At 42.6% G+C, this 20673-nt stretch overlaps 2 protein-coding genes and 1 long non-coding RNA gene across 9 annotated transcripts in view; all 3 read left to right on the top strand.

The window, feature by feature from the left end:
• Window positions 1–265: 265 nt before the first annotated feature.
• Window positions 266–7846, top strand: LOC106895116 (probable ATP-dependent RNA helicase DDX52). 2 transcript variants are annotated; one of them, XM_014954279.1, is made up of 15 exons: window positions 266–384; window positions 556–781; window positions 1426–1556; window positions 1667–1852; window positions 2118–2261; window positions 2928–3039; window positions 3329–3401; window positions 3523–3726; window positions 4775–4865; window positions 5388–5510; window positions 5737–5887; window positions 6203–6278; window positions 6722–6793; window positions 7057–7149; window positions 7337–7846. In XM_014954279.1, exons 1-15 carry the CDS (start codon window positions 298–300, stop codon window positions 7422–7424), a joined length of 1857 nt encoding a protein of 618 aa, XP_014809765.1. In that variant the 5' UTR covers window positions 266–297; the 3' UTR covers window positions 7425–7846. The 2 variants fall into 2 exon arrangements, with proteins under 2 accessions (XP_014809765.1, XP_014809850.1); XM_014954364.1 differs by having other exon boundaries at window positions 285–419.
• Window positions 7847–9184: 1338 nt separating this feature from the next.
• LOC106897083 lies at window positions 9185–10437 on the top strand. Its single transcript, XR_001413723.1, has 3 exons — window positions 9185–9451; window positions 9573–9776; window positions 10127–10437. It is a non-coding gene; the product is annotated as an uncharacterized LOC106897083 (long non-coding RNA).
• A 4646-nt stretch (window positions 10438–15083) lies between these two features.
• Window positions 15084–20673, top strand: part of SYNRG (synergin, gamma) — a 39145-nt gene continuing 33555 nt past the window's right edge. For all 6 annotated transcript variants that reach the window (XR_001414045.1, XM_014961536.1, XM_014961465.1 and 3 more), the window contains exons 1-5: window positions 15084–15121; window positions 16393–16511; window positions 18574–18704; window positions 19030–19135; window positions 19743–19854. Coding sequence is in view for 5 of the 6 variants with exons in the window: in XM_014961536.1 (XP_014817022.1) it covers window positions 15085–15121; window positions 16393–16511; window positions 18574–18704; window positions 19030–19135; window positions 19743–19854 (505 nt within the window). In the remaining variant the exon portion in view is untranslated. The remainder of the gene's footprint in view (window positions 15122–16392; window positions 16512–18573; window positions 18705–19029; window positions 19136–19742; window positions 19855–20673) is intronic.

Here is a 20673-nt window from a genome sequence, read left to right as displayed (position 1 = left end):
CTGCTGTGGGGCCCTCCCGGCCGGGGGCTTCCAGACCCCCGTAACTGCAGCTTTCCGGCCGGGAGGGCCCCACAGCCACCCGCTGACCCGGAGCCCCCCCGGGACTTCTCCCATGGGGGAGGCTCCTCCCGGTGCCCCCGGGAGTTTGGTGCGGCCTACAGAGGAGGGCGACACGGCGGAGCCTACCGGCGCGGTTGCCATGGCAACGCGGCGCCATGACACCCCCTACCCCATGGCGCGTCCCCGGAAGTACTCGCTACTTCCGGGAGCGGGGCATGTCGGGAGGCGGGCGGCAGCATGGAGGCTCAGGAGCTGTTTCGGCGCTTGGGGGCCGGTGCCCGCTTTGACGTGCGGCGTTTTGGGGGAGATGCGCGGCGATTTGGGGTGCGGTACTGCCGGGGGGGAAGTCTAAGAGGGAGGTGGGTCCCGTTCACTCCGCCACACGGGCCGCTGGGCCGCCGTCCCGTCTGTGCGGCGGGACCCCGGGCCTACCTGCGGCCTGGTGTTTGCGGCCTGGATCTGGATCTCAGCGGTTTTCCCTGCTCTCTCACTCAGGTGATGAAAGGGAGCGGCGGCAGCGTCTCGCTGGAGAGCCTCGACTTCTTCGGGCGCAAGGAGGGAGCCCCCCCGGGGTCTGCCGAAGAGAGCTGGAGGCTGGCAGGGGCTGGCGAGGAGCAGGAGAAGGAGGATGGAGCAGGGGATGAGGACGGAGGGGTGGCAGGGAAGAGAAAAAGGACCGCAGAAAGCAGCAATGGGAAAAGGAAAAAGAAAAAGACACGAGGTATTTATATATCATAGAATCATAGAATGGTTTGGGTTGGAAGGGACCTTAAAGATCATCCAGTTCCAACCCCCTGCCCTGGGCAGGGACACCTCCCACCAGACCAGGTTGCTCCAAGCCCCATCCAGCCTGGCCTTGAACCCCTCCAGGGATGGGGCAGCCACAGCTTCTCTGGGCAACCTGGGCCAGTGTCTCACCACCCTCACAGGAAAGAATTTCTTTCTGGTATCTAACCTAAATCTCCCCTCTTCCAATTTAAAACTGTTACCCCTTGTCCTGTCACTACCCCTCCTGGCAAAGAGTCTCTCCCCAGCTCTCCTGTTGCTGGGTGATGTTTATATTAGTCAAGAGCTTTTTCAGCTTCCCACAGAAGCTGAGAAGGAAGCAGAGCCAGGACAAAGGAATATTCTGTCCTGTGGGTGTCCTGCTCAGTGTATAAATGGGGGCTGGCTGTGGGGCAGGGATCTGTGATCACTGACCGGGATGGGGTTGGTGTGGGGCCGGGATTGGGTGTGAAGGTGTGGGGATCTCTTCATTAACTTCAGTGAGAATGAGAGGAAAAGGGGTTTGAGATGTTAATTTTTTATCAAATAATTTTTGTTTGGATTTCACTAACGGAAATTTCAAATTTTGGAAACTTTCAGAAGCAGCGTCACTGCTGGAATTGTCAGGAAGCAACGGAATAAGGTGGATGTCCTCTCTGGAAGCAAAATTGGAAGATGCCAAAGACAAAAAACCTACTGCAGAAAAACTGGAACGCTTGCGAAGACAGAAGGTGGGACCATGGAATTCTGATATGTAACAGATTGCTTCGTTCCTGCAGGTGTTTCATCAGAAAAATGTGGTTCATTTATGGTAATAAAGAGTTTGTCATTTGCCTTTTAGATAAACCACTTCAGAAACCAACACAGGATCAGTGTCCAAGGAACAGATCTTCCCGACCCAATTGCCACTTTTGAGCAACTTCAAAATGAATACAAAATCCACCCTAAAATATTGGAGAACATTCAAGCTGCTGGTTTCCGGGTCCCGACACCAATCCAGATGCAGGCTATTCCTGTCATGCTTCACGTATGTTTCCTGGTATTTCATTTTATTATGGGGAATGTGGCAAAATTTGCAGAGTTGTCTCTTGTCAGGGTCACGGGAGAGGTTGGTTGTGCAGCTTTAAAGAGATATCAACTGCATCAGAGTTCAAAACTTAGCCATTAAAATAATCTTGGTCTGTGCTTTCACTGATGTATTTTGGGTTGGTTTGTAGCATTAATATTTACGTGAATGTGATTTTTTTTGTTTTGTTATTTCTAGTAACACCCTTCTTGGTTTTTTCTTACAGGGTCGGGAACTTCTAGCTTCAGCTCCTACTGGGTCTGGAAAAACCCTGGCGTTTTGTATTCCTCTCTTAGTACATCTGAAACAACCCAGGAACAAAGGCTTCCGAGCTGTGATCATATCACCAACCCGAGAGCTCGCTAGCCAGGTGCGTGCTGGGGGCAGACGGGTTGTTATATTCATGTACTTCAAAGTTTTCACTCTGAATCAGTAAAATAGCAGGTAGTAAATACATATTTTTTTCCTTTATGATCCTCAGATATCAGAAAAAATTAATTTAAATGTTTCTTGTAAGTCTTTTGTCTTCTGTGAAATCGCTACATATTTAGCATCTCAATCTAATTTAGATAATTAGATTGGAGGCTCGGGATTCTTTGATCAAATTCTAAAACTGCTCAGTGCTCAGGTGCTCTTAATACCTACCTTTGTATTTGAGATGGCTACAAGGGATTTATATGTTTGTCCTAAACACAGAAGTTCAATGAATAACGTTATATTAAAGCTTTGTTATTAAACTGAAATAAAAATTGCAATTTTGGGCAGAGTTCCGTTTTTATTCAAATAGGAGAGGGGGCTTTGGGAGCTACATCCCTGGAGTCAAGATTTGGTAGTCACACCTGGGAGAACTTTCAAGTGAATAATACATGTTAGAAAGCTGCATTTTATTATGCTAAGAAAACCTAGACATCTTTCTCTTAACACTGAGTTTGGGGTGATGTTTGAAGCTGCATCTTCAGGACTGTCTGCAGTTTTTCTGGTTAAAAAAGCTAATCAGCTCAGTTGAAAAATTCCATTCCTTTTGCTGCCTTTTCAGACGCATCGGGAGCTGGTGAAGTTGGCCGAGGGGACAGGCTTCAGAATACATATGATCCACAAGGCAGCTGAAGCAGCAAAGAAGTTTGGCCCCAAGTCTTCTAAGAAGTTTGGTAATTGTTTTAACTACTGAAGTGCTTCTGAAAACTTAAAAAATGTCACTGACCTTTCTCTTGTGGCCTGTGTGGCTTTGAAGAGATGGGTTAATAGCACTCGAGATGTGCAATCTGTTGCTCAACACTAAACAAGTAGCTGGATGGGAGAGATAGGAAGTGAGCCCAGAGGTGGATCCTGTTAGTTTGTGCCTCCAGGAGCCTGGATTGAAACTTTTGTTTCTCAGGGCTCTGTTAGTCTCCTTTATTTTGTGCCTTTTTTAATGTTTTACACTTTTTCTTTAAATAGATATACTAGTTACTACTCCGAACAGACTCATTTATTTGCTGAAACAAGATCCTCCAGCAATAGACTTGACCAGGTACCAGGAGTCTTTATCAAATTTGGTTTCACTACTGCTTTTGTGGCTGAAAAGGGGGGGTGTGTGTAGTCCTTGTGTCCGTGATGGTGTGTTGGACCTTCTGCCTTCTCTCTGTCTCTAGCGTGGAGTGGCTGGTGGTGGATGAATCAGACAAGCTGTTTGAGGATGGGAAGTCGGGGTTCCGGGATCAGCTGGCTTCCATCTTCCTGGCATGCACCTCCCACGTGGTGAGAAGAGCCTTGTTCAGTGCAACCTTCGCGCATGATGTAGAGGAGTGGTGTAAACTCAACCTGGACAGCGTCGTGCTGGTGTCCGTTGGAGCAAGGTCAGTGCACGGTTGTACTCTGACTCTCTCGTGGCTTTTTTTTTCCTTTCTTGGACAAATTACTTGCTGCTTTTGCACCATCAGTCTGCTTGGTTGTGTGTCTGTTGTTAGTCTTAGTGCTGCAGGTTGGAGATCCTCCAGCAATAGACTTGACCAGGTACCAGGAGTCTTTATCAAATTTGGTTTCACTACTGCTTTTGTGGCTGAAAAGGGGGGGTGTGTGTAGTCCTTGTGTCCGTGATGGTGTGTTGGACCTTCTGCCTTCTCTCTGTCTCTAGCGTGGAGTGGCTGGTGGTGGATGAATCAGACAAGCTGTTTGAGGATGGGAAGTCGGGGTTCCGGGATCAGCTGGCTTCCATCTTCCTGGCATGCACCTCCCACGTGGTGAGAAGAGCCTTGTTCAGTGCAACCTTCGCGCATGATGTAGAGGAGTGGTGTAAACTCAACCTGGACAGCGTCGTGCTGGTGTCCGTTGGAGCAAGGTCAGTGCACGGTTGTACTCTGACTCTCTCGTGGCTTTTTTTTTCCTTTCTTGGACAAATTACTTGCTGCTTTTGCACCATCAGTCTGCTTGGTTGTGTGTCTGTTGTTAGTCTTAGTGCTGCAGGTTGGTTGTCTCCAGGAAAGAATGTGTAGGCATAAGAGATCTTTCTCACAAAAGGAGAAAGTGTTGTTTTCCTCTACCCATCACTTTATCATCAAATAAACATTAATCTTAAAAGTATGTACTGGTGTTTCTTGGACAAATTACTTGCTGCTTTTGCATCATCAGTCTGCTTGGTTGCGTGTCTGTTGTTAGTCTTAGTGCTGCTGGTTGTTTGTCTCCAGGAAAGAATGTGTAGGCATAAGAGATCTTTCTCACGTGTGGAGAAAGTGTTGTTTTCCTTTACCCATTACTTTATCATCAAATAAACATTAATCTTAAAAGTATGTACTGGTGAATAAGTCTGTTGTGCAATATTTCTAATTCACGAGGTAATATTTTATGTTTTTTAGTGTTTATAAATATACTCTAACGGTGGCACACCTGCTGAATTTGTGGTTTCAGAAACTCTGCAGCAGAGACAGTAGAACAAGAGCTGCTGTTCGTTGGATCTGAGACAGGAAAACTAACGGCAATGAGAGAGCTCATTAAAAAGGTATTTTGGAGAAACAGAGTATGTTGTGCTCTCTACTGAACTGAGCTGTGTGTTCTGTCAGAGACTCAAAATTTCCTAGGGCAAAGACTTCTCTGTGACACATGTTAAACTCTTGTCCAAATCTGCTGTACAAGAGGAAGAGTAAATACCCTGCCTATGAAAACTGAGAGTGTTCCCTGTTCTTGGGTATATATTTGAGTCTTGCTTAGAAGAAGTTTGTATTAACAGTCTGTTTAATTTCACTTGGCAATGGGAGTGGGTTCTTCACATTAGGTGGAAGAAAAAAATCTGGTTTGGGGTTAAAATGCAGCCTGATGCTGAAGTTAGGAACCGTTCCATCAAAGACAGTGGAATTGGGTTTGTTTAGTTCTGACTCCCAAAGATCTGGCTAAGTCAAAAAAAAAATAATCATCCTCTGAGGTGGAAAATGCTGGGGCTGGTTAAGTCTCTTTAGTCACTCAGTGACTATAACCAATAAAGGTAGGAAAAGGATTTGAACCTTAGAAAATTATTCTTTTGCAGGGTTTTGCTCCTCCGGTCCTTGTTTTTGTACAGTCTATTGAGAGGGCCAAAGAGCTTTTCCATGAACTTATTTACGAAGGCATCAATGTGGATGTCATCCACGCAGACAAAACTCAGCAACAGGTAGGAGGAAAGAATTTCTTTTCAATATATGCTTTATAACACTCCTGCTTTTACATTTCTTTCTAATGTAACTTCAGGTACCTTTGACAGTGAACTACCACAGGTTTTTGTGTAGAGGTTTAGTTTTACTCGTTAATATCATGGCAAGTTTCAGGACACAAGCTCACCTTCTTTCTCAAATTGCTGTTTATGCTGTTTCCAAGTACTTTTTTTTTTCTTTTCCTAGAGAGATAACGTAGTACAGAGTTTCAGAGCTGGGAAGATCTGGGTGCTCATCTGCTCGGCCTTACTAGCTCGAGGGATTGACTTCAAAGGGGTGAATATGGTCATCAATTACGATTTGCCAACAAGCGCGGTGGAATACATCCACAGGATAGGTGAGTGGTTGTTCACATATTACAACATTTTTCTCATTTCCTAGATCTCTAATGTAGATGCTGTTGTGCACGAGCAAAAATCCTGACACCAGGCCTCCTCCGTTGCTGCCTCATTGGCTTCTACAGAATTCGAGCCAGCTTATATCTGGGCTCAATTTCCAGTAAAATGGCATTACTTTTTGTCAGTCTTCTATGAACTTTAAATACTTAAATGCTTCAGGCACACACATCGGGAGGCTGGGGCTGTGAAAAGAAATAGAATAATAGGTGATATTTAAAGTAAAATCTCTACTCTGCAAAATTTGTGTTTGACAGGTCGCACTGGAAGAGCAGGACACACAGGAAAAGCAGTCACTTTCTTTACAGAAGATGATAAACCTTTATTACGGAGGTAAATTGAAAACATAGCAAAAATGTGTTTTGTATAGTGTGCTATATTTCTTGCTTTTAAAAAAACACCACAACAAAACACACACACATCGGGAGGCTGGGGCTGTGAAAAGGAATAGAGTAATAGGTGATATTTAAAGTAAAATCTCTACTCTGCAAAATTTGTGTTTGACAGGTCGCACTGGAAGAGCAGGACACACAGGAAAAGCAGTCACTTTCTTTACAGAAGATGATAAACCTTTATTACGGAGGTAAATTGAAAACATAGCAAAAATGTGTTTTGTATAGTGTGCTATATTTCTTGCTTTGAAAAAAAAAAAACCACAACAAAATAACAACAATGAAACAGCCATTTGCTAGGGATTGCTGTTTCCACAGAAGATGCGTACCTCTTGTCTAAGCACTTGCTGACAGAATTAATCTCCTCCCTCTTCTCCTTCCCAGTATTGCCAATGTTATCCAGCGAGCTGGCTGTCCCGTGCCCGACTACATAAAACACCTTCCCAAACTGCAGAGGTATGTTCATTTGAGTAGTTTACCAGTTTTTCCCATTTTAAAGGCCTGCATGAGCAGTGCTGGGTGGGTTACAAAAGATCTAGTTGGTTGCAATAGAATTGCAGTTCAGCTGCAAAAGGAATTTTAGACAACACTGAAAATACATTCAGACCCATAAATATCTAACAACTGTTAAAGGATTTAATTATCTGTTTTATTTACTTTGGATACTAATTTTTGCCCTTTAAGTAATTTAACCTTTCTTCACTACATATCACTCCCAGCAAACAAAAGAAGAAATTCATTAAGAAACCATTGAAAAGAGAATCCATTCGTACCACCCCCGAGTGCTTCTTAAAAAAAGGCAAAAGAAAAACGTAAGTTTTTTTCTTTTCTCAAGAGGAGGTAAGAGGTGCCTTTTATCCAGAAAAGGCCCAGAAACCTTCCTCCAGTCATAACAATTTTAGTGATGGTGAAGTTTAAGTGTCAATATCTGCTCTGTACTTCATCTTTTTTTATATACATAACGTTCAGGTGTCTTGGTTTCCAATGTGTTTCTTGTAGGAAAACAACGAAAGAAAATATTAAGGAAAAAAAGAAAGTTAAAGAAGATAAAAATGGCAGTAATTTACAGACTGTTCCAAAAAGCTGAACAGGCTGCTGGTGAGCTGGGGCTGACACCTACATCTGTGCTGAAGAACAGAAGAATGAAAATAATGGCGAAGGGGGCAAAGTATTTCTTATGTTTCCTTCTGGGTGAGGATGGACGTTTACATGCAAGAAAGTCTCTACCAAAATACCAGTAGCAGGGATCCCTGAATGCTTCTTATAGAAGCTGAAGAGTGTGCTCTTGCAGTAAATGCCTTGTGTTTCTGAACAATAGTTCAAAAATAGCATCCGTTTGTGTTGCTATCATGCAGTTTTATATTACTCCTTGGAAATCCTGTCAGTTCTGTGTTAAGATCATCCCTAATGTGTTTGTCAGACTTCCAGAAGATTCAGTGGCAGAAAACACACAAATCTTGCTGTTAGGCTTGACTTCCCTGGACACATTAAAAGAAAACCACAAATCCACTTGTATTTTATGTCCTACTTTTTTGCTTCTGTTAAATCATTTTGAGATAACTGGTACTTTTACATGTCTGCAAACTCTAGAATTTTGTACTGTTTCATATTTAAGCCTCAAAGCAGAATAAACAAGGCCATTATTCCTTAGTCCATTGCCCATAAAGGCCAGACTCCATGCATTTTCCACCTCCTCATCTGCTAATTGTGTTCTCAGTCCGGTAACACAGGAATGGCTTCTCCTTTGCAACTCTAATCCTTTAAGCAAGCGTTCCTCTACAGGATTGTCTTCTTGCTTTGTCATATTTAATCCAATTTGGAAGTGGATCCTGGGTCTGCATAACGAATTTACAGGAGAGCACTGTTAATTGCTGTGAAATTTTGTGAGAAATCGATGAGGACTCTGCATCCTGTTTTGCTTATTCCTGAGCTAGACTGAATTGCATCTTATATTTGGGTTATATAGGAAATAATGTCTTCATTTTGACATCTGTGAACAAATTGGGTTGTATATTTTAGTAAAAATGCAGTCATGCGTTCTGGTAAATAACCATGTTGCCTGCTGCAAGATGTTGATGGCAGATACTGCCCTGGGCTAAAAGAAGGTGCCACAGTTCTCTTTCTGAGGGACTTTAGTTTTAAAACGAGAGCTTAAATTTTATTTTGCTCTTTCTCTCAGGCTGGGGTTGATTTTAATGTGGTTTCTGACGCCAAGCAGATGCTTATTGAGAAGTTTAAGTAGTGCTTTTCTCAGGATTCACTCTCCTGTGAAGCTGGAAAGCTGTCACATTGAACACTCTCTTTGCCCAAGGATAAGGACCATCTTCAGGACTTCCACGCTTTCTGGTGGTTTTTAGCAAGTGGGACTTCTGAGAGGAGCTGCTTCTGCACAACTCCATGACCACCTAGTACCACATACCACACCTCATCAGGAGTGCTTATTTTACAATACTGCTGAGGTTTTGGGCTTTTTTTGAGGTATTTTTGGTTACCGTGTAACAAATTACTACTTCCAGTGCCCTCAACGGGGCCCTGTAGAGCAGCATCTGAGGGGTTGAAGCTGCTGTTGGGCTTCAGGCCAGGCCTGGGCTCTGAAGCCCCGCCGCCCCTTCACGTTTGGCTGGAAGGGCGGCGCTTTTTCAAGGAAAAAAGCCTTGTTTCGGTGCCTGAAGTTGACTTTTATCAACGCGTGGGCTCGATTTTACAAGCGTTGTTGAAGAGAAGGCGGGGCCCTTCTCTCCCCTCAGGCCGCCGACGCCCCCGCGCGCGTCCCCGGTCGCGTCCTCCCGCCGCGGCCGCTCCCTGTGGGGCTGGGCCGCCTGTGTGGCTTTGAAGAGATGGGTTAATAGCACTCGAGATGTGCAATCTGTTGCTCAACACTAAACAAGTAGCTGGATGGGAGAGATAGGAAGTGAGCCCAGAGGTGGATCCTGTTAGTTTGTGCCTCCAGGAGCCTGGATTGAAACTTTTGTTTCTCAGGGCTCTGTTAGTCTCCTTTATTTTGTGCCTTTTTTAATGTTTTACACTTTTTCTTTAAATAGATATACTAGTTACTACTCCGAACAGACTCATTTATTTGCTGAAACAAGATCCTCCAGCAATAGACTTGACCAGGTACCAGGAGTCTTTATCAAATTTGGTTTCACTACTGCTTTTGTGGCTGAAAAGGGGGGGTGTGTGTAGTCCTTGTGTCCGTGATGGTGTGTTGGACCTTCTGCCTTCTCTCTGTCTCTAGCGTGGAGTGGCTGGTGGTGGATGAATCAGACAAGCTGTTTGAGGATGGGAAGTCGGGGTTCCGGGATCAGCTGGCTTCCATCTTCCTGGCATGCACCTCCCACGTGGTGAGAAGAGCCTTGTTCAGTGCAACCTTCGCGCATGATGTAGAGGAGTGGTGTAAACTCAACCTGGACAGCGTCGTGCTGGTGTCCGTTGGAGCAAGGTCAGTGCACGGTTGTACTCTGACTCTCTTGTGGCTTTTTTTTTCTTTCTTGGACAAATTACTTGCTGCTTTTGCATCATCAGTCTGCTTGGTTGCGTGTCTGTTGTTAGTCTTAGTGCTGCTGGTTGTTTGTCTCCAGGAAAGAATGTGTAGGCATAAGAGATCTTTCTCACGTGTGGAGAAAGTGTTGTTTTCCTTTACCCATTACTTTATCATCAAATAAACATTAATCTTAAAAGTATGTACTGGTGAATAAGTCTGTTGTGCAATATTTCTAATTAAATTTTATGGGTTTTAGTGTTTATAAATATACTCTCATGGTGGCACACCTGCTGAATTTGTGGTTTCAGAAACTCTGCAGCAGAGACAGTAGAACAAGAGCTGCTGTTCGTTGGATCTGAGACAGGAAAACTAACGGCAATGAGAGAGCTCATTAAAAAGGTATTTTGGAGAAACAGAGTATGTTGTGCTCTCTACTGAACTGAGCTGTGTGTTCTGTCAGAGACTCAAAATTTCCTAGGGCAAAGACTTCTCTGTGACACATGTTAAACTGTTGTCCAAATCTGCTGTACAAGAGGAAGAGTAAATACCCTGCCTATGAAAACTGAGAGTGTTCCCTGTTCTTGGGTATATATTTGAGTCTTGCTTAGAAGAAGTTTGTATTAACAGTCTGTTTAATTTCACTTGGCAGTGGGAGTGGGTTCTTCACATTAGGTGGAAGAAAAAAATCTGGTTTTGGGTGGGGGGTGTGGGGGCAGAGATCGGGGCGCGATGGAGGGACTGAGGGGGACACGAAGGGGAAGCAGAGGTGGGGGGTGATGAGGTGGACAGAGGTGAGGAGGAGACTCGTGGGGTGGCGGTTTGGGGCACGGGTGGGATGTGGGGGCAGAGGGGTCTGGGCCTAGGTGGGATGTGGGGATCTGAGGTGGAGTATGTGGGGTCCTGAGTGGGATGTGGGGATCCGAAGTGGGGTATGTGGGGTCCTTAACGGGTTGGGGGGATTTCAGGTGGGGTATGTGGGATCCTGGGTGAGGTGTGGGGGTCTCAGGTGGTGTGAGGGGATCCTGGGTGAGCGGTGGGGGTCCCAGGTGGGGTGTGTGGGATCCTGGGCTCTCTGTGTGGGTCCCAGGTGGGGTATGTGGGTTCCTAAGCAGGGTGTGGGGTCCCAGGTGGAATGCAGGGGTCCCAGGCAGGGTGTGGGGGACACAGCCGTGGCGGTTCTGCAGTTTGCTGGGATGTACTTACATTTTGGGAGCCCACCTTATCCCCCGGCTCTTCTGGGCTTGGGCAGTTGTAGCCCACTTGTCATCAGGCTCAGCAGCCGCAATCTCAAATATCTCAAATACTGGGGTAGGAAAGGATTTTGGGGTTTCGCCAGCCCTGCTTGGGTGCCGCTGGTGTTGGCAGCAATAAATGTTGCTTATCGCCACTGGCCAGGTTTGTGGCTGCTACTGTGGGAAGTTTTCTTTCCTCTCCATCCCACAAAGGGCACTTCAGCAAAGAGAGAGGACTGAGGAATGGAGTCAGGAAAAAGAAAGAGTAAATGGGATGCGTGAACAGGTCGTTGTGTTTTTGGAAAGGTTAGGGAGCTCTGTTTCGCAACCTTTGAAGACTTAGTAATTCTTTTTTTAACATAGGCTTGCGTGTGCTGTTTATCTGTTGCCCTACTTCTGGGGAGGCTGGGTAAATTCTGCATTTGACAAAGGGAATTTAAGTTCATTGAGTTGTCGTGAATATTTGAAACCTCGAGTTTTGTCGGTGTTATTGGGAGCGTGAGGATGTGGGGGGGTTGGCGTGGGGGTGACATTCACCTATCGAGCTGGGGTGTCCCCATCGGCTCCGAGAGTCAGGTTGCTGCTGTGCTTTGGGGAAGGGCATTCCAGGGGGCTGGAATGCTTGGGAAGAGAAAAGCTGAAGCATTCACGTCTGCCTGTGCATGCTGGGGAAGGATGGGAAGTTACCTTTGTGTTTCCCCACGGATATAAATCTGAAACAGTTCTTGTGAGGGCCAGATAAACAGTCTAACCTCTTACAGCAGCACTGCCTGCTCAGCAATTTAATGGGAAAGTATCAAAAATGTCATCAGCAAGCTATAGGCTTTGAAAACTAAAAGCATTTGAAAATCATTGTTTCCCATTGTTAGTATTTTGGTTTCTTTGAGAATGAAGTCTGAAGGTAGAGGAAAAGTTCCGTCCTCTGGGTCTGTGTGGGTTCTTTGCCTCACTTCATTTTTATTTTTTTGTGGATTTCTGCTATTCAAAAATACTATGACAAGTCTATGTTGTGTTGATAGAGCTGTACCGATTGGGAATTAAGGGGTTTAAAAATCCACTTGTAGATAGGAAAGTGTTATGTGTAGTTTGGAGCTTTGATAGTGAAGGATTAACACAGAGAAGGAGTTGCTTTTCCCCATGCTCCTGCCTTTTGACTGAACCTATTGGTTGGTCTGCTTAGGGTTTGGGGTTTTTTTGAAGCTCCATATTTAAAATATTTATCTGATAGGAATCTACTCTTGTATGGTAATTGCTTCATTTTCCTTATTTCATTTTGTGCAGTGTATCACACATAAGTATTACAGTGAGTTGTGTGAACCTGGGAGGTAAAGTGCTTCTGCTGTTGAGGACAACAGAAGTGTCTGCAGGTGCATTTGAATCCACTGTGGAAATAAAAAAAAAGAGTAAAGAAACTATATTAAAATAGGATGCTTAATAGTAACAAACAAATCTATCTATTTTAAACATCTGGGGTCATAAAGGTTTCCATTGTCCAGAAAGTGGTCATTTTAGAGCACACAGCTGCTGTAAATGTTCTTTTAGACCCCAGGTAGTATACTACTCCTTAGGAATGGCTTAATTTATTATTCCCATCTTTTTTATTTTTTTAAATGTTTTTCTGTTTTAATTTTGTCCGTTTTGTTGTCAGTGTTGTTACTTTGAGATAAACGGAATTAAAATGTTTTCTTTAAGAGAAAGAAAGCTACTTCTGATGTTGCTGCTGTCACTCCATAGTTTATCAAGTGTGATGGTTTTCTGTAGTGCTCCAGTTAATGTAGGAATGACTGTGCTCAGCTTGCTTTTCTCAGCGATGGGAATTTAACGAGGTCCGTGTGGGCATTTCTTTTGCCTCTCTGAAAAGTAGTTTAGAAGTGAAGTTCCTGTTGCTTGACTAAGTAAGTTGATGGGGTTTAAGTACGTGCATGTGTGGCTGATGCTGGCAGTTGCACAGCTGAACCTGGGAGCGATGAATCCGTGCTGTCCCGCAGGAGCTCGCTTTGCTACTTTTAACGAGCTCCTCTTCCAGTGCCCTCTAATTAGCTGCAGGGTTTTTTTGTTGATTTTTTTTTTTTTTTTTTCAACAGAGACTTATAAATAAATCAGGAGCTCTGTGGAAAAGGATAAATATTTAATAGTCTGGCCTTTATTTGCTTCCAACAAGCAGTGGTACCTTGCTATGCTTCTTCAGTTTACATTACATTTGCTGATTTGGAAGAATTCTTGTTGACCGCATTACCCAATAAGAAGGGAAAACATGAAGCTAAAGATACTTTTCCATACTTGTGAACTTTTAAAAAAATAACTTTTAATATTTCATCATTCTGACTAAATTAAGAATGATGTCTTTTGATGGCAGAAGTTCCACACATCTGAAGTTACATGTTTTAACAGGGTATATTGCTGAGGAGCACTCTGTACTCACAGCCTCATGGGCAAAACAGCTATTTCCGTCGGTGAAACCAAACGCAGCCAAAATCCAGTTAATTCACTGGGCTTCAGCCATTGAGTAGAAAAAATAGTTTTTCTGACCAGGATTCTGTTGTGAGTCCCTCTGTGATTTTCAATCAGCTGTTTGTTTTCATGATGTTAATATTTGTATGCTAACAAATGGGTTAAAAATGACCGAGTTAGGCAGCCCTTGAACTGACCCCGATCCAGAGAAGCCCAGCGCTTGTGTTGCCATGAGGCAGCAGGTGTCTGCACAGCGCTTCGAAGAGGGAAACCAAAAATTGTGGGGATTGAGGATGATGAGACCTGGACCTGATGGAAAGCGCGGGTGTGTGTTGGTTGTGGAAGGAGAAATTAGCACATAGTGGTCAGGGTAGAAGAAGCAGCTTCAGTATTAGGAAGATTCTGAGTTAGAGGATGAAATGAAGAGTAATATGGGTTGTCTTGGTGACCGTGTAACCTGCTGTCTGTATAGTGGGTAGGTGCAGTTTGCTCCTGGATAAATGCATAATTTAAATTCCTTATTTTATCTTTGTACTCATATTACACAGCTCTTTTATATTTATAAGCCAGGTTGGCTTTTGGAACTTCCTGCAGGTTTTGCAAAACTGTCTGCAGTCATTTATGGTAGCGTCTTCTCCTTTACTCTTACGCAGTTTCTTTTATATCTACTTTTGTGCTGAGGAATATTGAATATCTATAAGTGTGTCTCTCTTTCATGGTACTTTGATGTAATAGCTGCCTGGGACACTGAGTCAGGTTCTTGTTTGGTAAATTACTGCTGATGTGGGTTTCTGAGACTTGCTTGCAAATGAGACTTTTAAACTAGGTCCCTTTTTTGCCATTTGGCAGCACAGCACATGGTTCTTTTTGAAAGCGAGAGCTAGCAATTTCCATTCTGATTTCAGTTGAAATTTTAACAGCCCTTCCTCCAGGTGCACTTGGCCCTTGATACTTGAATGATTATTTTTTTCCAAGGCACTATTTCTCTTGTAATAAGATCTAATTGAGAAAGTAGAAAGTCAGTTATTTTGGGATACTTAATGTTTCAGAGGGGACAAAAATGCAGAAGCGGTGGGGTTTGGTGGATAGTTTGTTTCTCTGCAGAAAACTGTTGGTAATCAGCTGAGAACTATTGTCTGGTGCAGTTAATGGTCTCGCTGAATCAGTTACTTCCACCAGGAGCTGCTTATTCATTCTGCAGTGCTTGAAGGCCCAGCCTACACTAACAAACTGACCTGTTCCCAACCTGCGTAGGTGCCGAAACTCCTGTGGGTGATGTCGATGAGTCAAAGCCATTTTAGTGCTGCTGTGGAGAATAAGATTTATTTCTTCGTAGCTTTCCAGCCTGTGACGGTGCTGGTGGGACCCTCCGGTGCTTTGGGGGATCCCTGGGAGGAGTGGCCTTTCTCCTGTGGTTGGGTTGGGTTCTGTGAGACCTGCAGGAGCAGATGAATGCACTGATGGGAGGGTGGGAGGTTTTGTGGGGTGGTGCTGACATGCAAATCGAGGTAGCTTTTTCAGTCATTTGTATTTGCACTAAAATGATAGACTTTCATGTATTCTTGTTTTCCTCCCGCAGCTTCATGTTTCCTGTGGCAGGCGGTCTAGGCCCCCCGCAAGGTATGTATCAACATTTTGAGCACGAAGTTCTTTATTTAGATACATTAAACAACTTAAAATAGTTCTGCATTGATGCTCAGAAGCATGATTATTAATTGAACTCCGTGGCTGGTTTTCCCCTTGAATTCGGTACTGGTAAGATGACTCTCACAACTCTGTCAATAAAACTTTCTCTGTATTGTTGAAGAAGCAGCATTACCAGAATGCTGTATTAAAGATCTAGGAAAACTACATCTCCATTTTTAGCCTGAATTTGCCTTTAAGATTTTTGTGGTTATTTTGAGCGTGGTATTTAACCTCTTTATGCTTCATCTACCAGCTGTGTATACCCATATTGTGTGGGTGTTGCAAGACCTGGTAAATATTTACAAAGCACAGCAAGACCCTGGGACAAGAGTCACAACCTGTGTGGAAAGTATTAATACAATAGGAGAGCCTCAGCCTTAAATTACCTTTGTTCTCATTCCTGTTGCAGCTCTGGTTTAATTAATGGAAAATACAGAGAGAACTTGCAGTGAAAACAGAGTTTTCTTATAAAAATCTCAGGGTTTGATTTACAGATTATTCCTGGGTGTGTCGCATCGCGTCCCTCCTGCAGTGGTTTTGCCCGTGATGTTCAGTAATACACAGTTATAATTATCTCATGTTTTCTTATAAAAATCTCAGGGTTTGATTTATGGATTATTCCTGGGCGTGTCGCGTCCCTCCTGGAGTGGTTTTGCCAGTGATGTTCAGTAATGTGCAGTTGTAATTATCTCACAGTGTTCTGGTAACAACTGTGTGTTAGTGTATGTCTCCCATATGTAGGTAATTAACCTACAGACAGGTTATCCAGCCAGACCAGCGCGTGAAGTTGTGAAATTATGAGTTTATTTCCCAAGACTTACCGTCCAAAGCTGCCGGTTAGTGAGTTTTCCCTTTCAAGAGAAATGGGCAATTATCACCACCAGTCAGTGTGGTTAATTAAATCTTGTTAATTGGAAATGACCCTTTCAAAAATCAGACGGGAAGAAACCCACAGAGAATCCTGAGGATGGTGGGAGAATTCATCAGCTTAGTTAGTGGGAAAACCCACTAATGTTTCTTCCAATATCTAAACTAAAGAAGTTCTGTGGCTGGCTGCAGCGTCGAATATTTTTTATTTTTTAAATAGTCCAGCAAGACGGAGGTTTTTCCCTTTGCTTTGCTCGTTTAGTAACAAAAGAAAAAACATTAAAAAAAAAAGTTTTAATACTAACTGGGAGCTTACCTTGTTTAATGTTTCATTGTAGGGATGATTCCTATGCAACAGCAAGGATTTCCAATGGTTCCTGTCATGCAGTCCAATATGCCTGGCATGATGGGAATGAATTATGGTTCTCAGATGCCGCCTGGACCCATGGCCATGCAGGTGCGTGGCAATGAAATGTGCATTTAAAGGAGATAATTTAGTGCTTGTCTGAAAGGTGACAGCTGATGTCATAGTCCTTTCATCTGCAGTGGGGTGAGAGGGCAGAACTTGGCTAGAAATTAAGGTGTGTGTATTTTAGTCCATAGTGGGACATCATATTTTATAATGTTCTCTTTGAAGATATTTCTGATAATTTAAAGAATTCTCCAGGTTTCATTGGGATGTGGATAGAAACAGCGGGGGAGTTTGGCATATATTCCTCACTGGTGTAGGGTAGAGAAATGAGTGCAAGGACACTACTTGTAATATTTAACATAACATGGAGATTATAAGCAATTCAAATATATCAGAATCTGAATTTTCATCATATGTGTTGTGACATCAAAGTGCAATTAGAGGAGTGTGGTCTCTGAGCAGGAAAGGAAGCAAAAGCAACAGCAAGATGTTGAAAATACCAGATGCCACCTACTCCAAGTGTGGTTAGTAATAGTATTCAATTGTTAAGTAACTATAATTCAAAACTCCCACAACATACCTCTTCTGTCTTTTGAATTTTCCTTCGTGCTTTTTCTTTTGCTTTGGTTTTATGTACCTAACGTTAAGGTGATGTATTGTGTAGTATTTTAAATGAGACCTTTATAAGCTGATAAGAAGTGACTGTGTACACAACCTGATTGATCATGACCAACTCACTGAATTGTTTTATCTCTTTGTAACTCAAATGCTGGAGTTAATAGAATTAAGTTTCCTGAGTGTAGGTGGCAATTTATGAACTTTCTAAGTACTTTGTTCTGGGGAGCAAGGAATCTCTTAAATGTGCTGTATTGTCTCACGTGACTGGTTTTCCCATTTGTCCTACTTCCTGTGTTTCATTCTTCTTCTTTTTCTTGCTTAAAGTAACTTTGTCTTTAACTCTGCTGTTGCTAATTGAGGAATAAGAATGAAATATGGGGAGCTAATTATGTTTTCTCTTTTTTCATCTTTTGTTTTCTATTTAGCGCCATATGTGCTTATGAACAAATTTGCACTTTGCTGAAATTTAATGTTTTGGCATGGCTTAGTTGCCAAATTGCTATGTGAAAAATTGAATTTATTGTATCTTTCCTTCCCACCCCCACCTGGAGTTTATTAGATTAATTTTGTAAAATTTATAGTGGAAGATGTTTTTATGACAACTGGTCTGAAAACAATAAACAGCTTTTGTTCTCTTCCTACGTGTTCTGATATCAAATACCAAATGAATAGTAAGAAAAGTAAATTATTTTCTGGTCCATGCCATGTTAGGCAAGCTTTGCTGCTATAACCGTACCAGAATTTTTCTCAGTGAATGTTTCTGGTAGAGATGCAGTGTAATTCAGACGAGTCTCCTCTTGGCTGTTGTCGTGTGCTGTCTCCCTCCCTTGCCCCCTGGATAAGCTTTGTTTGTGAAATGATTAGAGCACATCTTGCCAGCATCTATTGTTGGTTGGGAGTGTGCACCTCCAGCAGGGAATTGAAAAGTATTATGCAACCACTTCAAATAGGAAATAAAAACCCCCAGAAAACCCTGAAGCATGGTACTGACCCACGTGTAGCACCGCAGGATGCCAGTAGCCTTCCTGCTCTTGAGCTAGGCTGTATGGATCTGAAATCTTGATTTTTTTTGTGTTTGACCAGGAAACCTTCCAGCCTTCTAAAATCCTTTAAGAATTGCAATTCATTATTGAGAGGGAAGAGTGCCATCTACTGAGTGACCAGTGCTTTGCTCTGAAACAGCTACTCGGTGCTCAGGCACTGCTCATCCAGCTACACTTAACACTCCTAATTTTAGGAGACCTATCTGCTTCACAACTTGGCAGAGTGTAATTGCCAGTGGTTTGGCTTTTTTTTTTCTGTGGAAAAAACATAAAAAATAAAAATTAAAATAATAAAATGCTACACTTAACACTCCTAATTTTAGGAGACCTGTCTGCTTCACAGCTTGGCAGAGCGTAATTGCCAGTGGTTTGGCTTGTTTTTTCTGTGGAAAAAACATAAAAAATATAAATAAAAATAATAAAATGTATTCTTTATTTTGCTGTAGGGTGGCATGCCTTTAGCGCCAATGCCAGCGACTGGAATGCCTTACATGGGCCAGGCCTCTTTTTTGGGAATGCGTCCGGCAGCCCCGCAGTACACCCCTGACATGCAGAAGCAGTTTGCAGAGGAACAACAGTAAGTGACACTTCACCAGCTCTTAAGAAATTCTTATTTAAATCCTTCTTTTCTAAGGGGGAGATGTAGTCTGGAGGGGTGGTCCACACAGTAAAAAAAGTAGTCCCTGTAAGGTTGCAGAATATTGTTGAGATCATTCCATCGCATTTGAAGACCACCGATGAAGTTAGCAGTGGCTGTCATACAGCTCTGAGGAGGAGCAGAAATGTGTACACCAAATGGTCTGAATTTGAGATAGATGAAATGGAAAAATCAAGCAGAAGCTTGCCATGAAAACTGTAATGAAAAATAATTTTTGGATTTTTTTAAAATTATTTTTCTTCAGGAAGAGATTTGAGCACCAGCAGAAATTCTTAGAAGAAGAAAGAAAACGACGCCAGTTTGAAGAGCAGAAACAAAAGCTGAGACTCCTAAGCAGTGTGAAACCTAAGGTATGTCCTAAATAATGACGGGGGTGTTTTTCTTCAGGTTTTTTTTTTTTTAAATAACATTTAATAGGATGGTCTCTTTCAACAAGCAAATAACCGTGAAATTTACATGAGACATCAGATTACATCTTGAAAAGCATCTGGAGTAGTCAGTCCCTTACACACTCTTGGTGTACTGTAAACAAAGTCTGGTGTTGAAAATGAAATCAACTTTGAAAAATAAACCAACCTGGTGTGTAACATTTGGGAACAGACTGAGTTTCTGGAATAGAAAATGTTTGGTGCCTTGTTTGTTAAATTCAACCAAAGTTTTGGACACTTGGAATGAGCTCGAAGGCTCTTATCTGCAAGAATAGAAATAGCTGAGTAAGGTTCCTGTGCATAAAGCTATGTCTAAAGACTGAGAAAGGCTGTTATGGTGTAGTCTGCAAAATAAATGCTTTCTAAATGGGGGAGTTATTGTTGAAATGGTTTGGGAAGGCACTGCTGGAGAAAGAAGGGTTTGATCTAACAGCAGGCGTTCCTAATCTCTGTGCTGAAGAGCTGTGGATATTGAAAGAAAATTGAGCTGTTCTGTGAATTTTTCAAAATGTGTTCTTTGGTGTTTCAGACAGGTGAAAAAAGCAGGGATGATGCTTTGGAAGCCATTAAAGGAAATTTAGATGGTTTTTCTAGAGATGCTAAAATGCACCCAACACCAGCCTCACATCCAAAAAAGCCAGGTTTGTCGTTTTTCTCCTCTTCCAGCTGAATATAAAACTCTAATGTTTGAAATCCTCAGCAGGTGGAAGTAATTCCAAGAAGTGTTTTTATTTGGTGGAACAGAGTGAGTGGATTAAATGTTTTGTAAAATAAAGTGTCATTTTAGCAACTCTTTGCTTGGTCAGGTTATGAGGGTGAGATATTAGATACCAACTTTCATTAGAAGACTTGAAATCTTTAAAAGGAAGCTTAATGTGCTGTGTTTATATGTGAAATATCATGGGAATTGATAATAGGTTTGTTCTCTTTTAGTCAAAGCATTAATTAATGTTTTGCAGAGCGCTTTTGAAGCCAAGAAGTGCTAAGAATGATCAAAACATTGTAACGTGTACTGTAAGAGCTGACTCGGGTACTGTTACCTGGGCATGGTGAAACCAAAGCCTTCTGTATTCTCAGTAATTACTATATTTGTAACAATTACTGCTAAAAGATTTCCTGTGGGTTGTAGTATAGTTTGTTCTGTGTCTAGCCTGAAGGAGAGCTTATCTAGACAAGTTTTTTCCTGTGCAAAATGTTTATCTCTGCTGTGGATTTGCTCTTTGATGCTTTTGAAGTTACAGGTGGTTTCTGACAATTTTCTGTCGTCTGTAGATTTGCCCATTCTACGTCAGTTCTGTTAAAATGGGTGACTATGCAAGGGGTCAAACAGCACATTGTCCAAATAAGTACACTTGGGTATCTTATGATATATTATTGAGCTTTTGAGGGTAAACCACTCCTTTGAGGAAGAATGTCCTCCCTGTGCACACCCTCATTGTGTCTAGTTTGAAATATTACTT

This window comes from Calidris pugnax, unplaced genomic scaffold, assembly GCF_001431845.1.
Source record: "Calidris pugnax isolate Ruff unplaced genomic scaffold, ASM143184v1 scaffold45, whole genome shotgun sequence".
NCBI classification, from domain to species: Eukaryota; Metazoa; Chordata; class Aves; order Charadriiformes; family Scolopacidae; genus Calidris; species Calidris pugnax.
The sequence above is the reverse complement of the archived record's forward strand: the minus strand, read 5'-3'. Positions and strand labels throughout refer to the sequence as shown.

Excerpts from the sequence above, each read along its gene's own strand:
- LOC106895116 (XM_014954279.1), top strand. The coding sequence starts at position 298 with ATGGAGGCTCAGGAGCTGTTTCGGCGCTTGGGGGCCGGTGCCCGCTTT. Across the intron at positions 3,402-3,522 it reads CCAGCAATAGACTTGACCAG|CGTGGAGTGGCTGGTGGTGG; the intron begins GTACCAGGAGTC and ends CTCTGTCTCTAG. Across the intron at positions 4,866-5,387 it reads TGAGAGAGCTCATTAAAAAG|GGTTTTGCTCCTCCGGTCCT; the intron begins GTATTTTGGAGA and ends ATTCTTTTGCAG.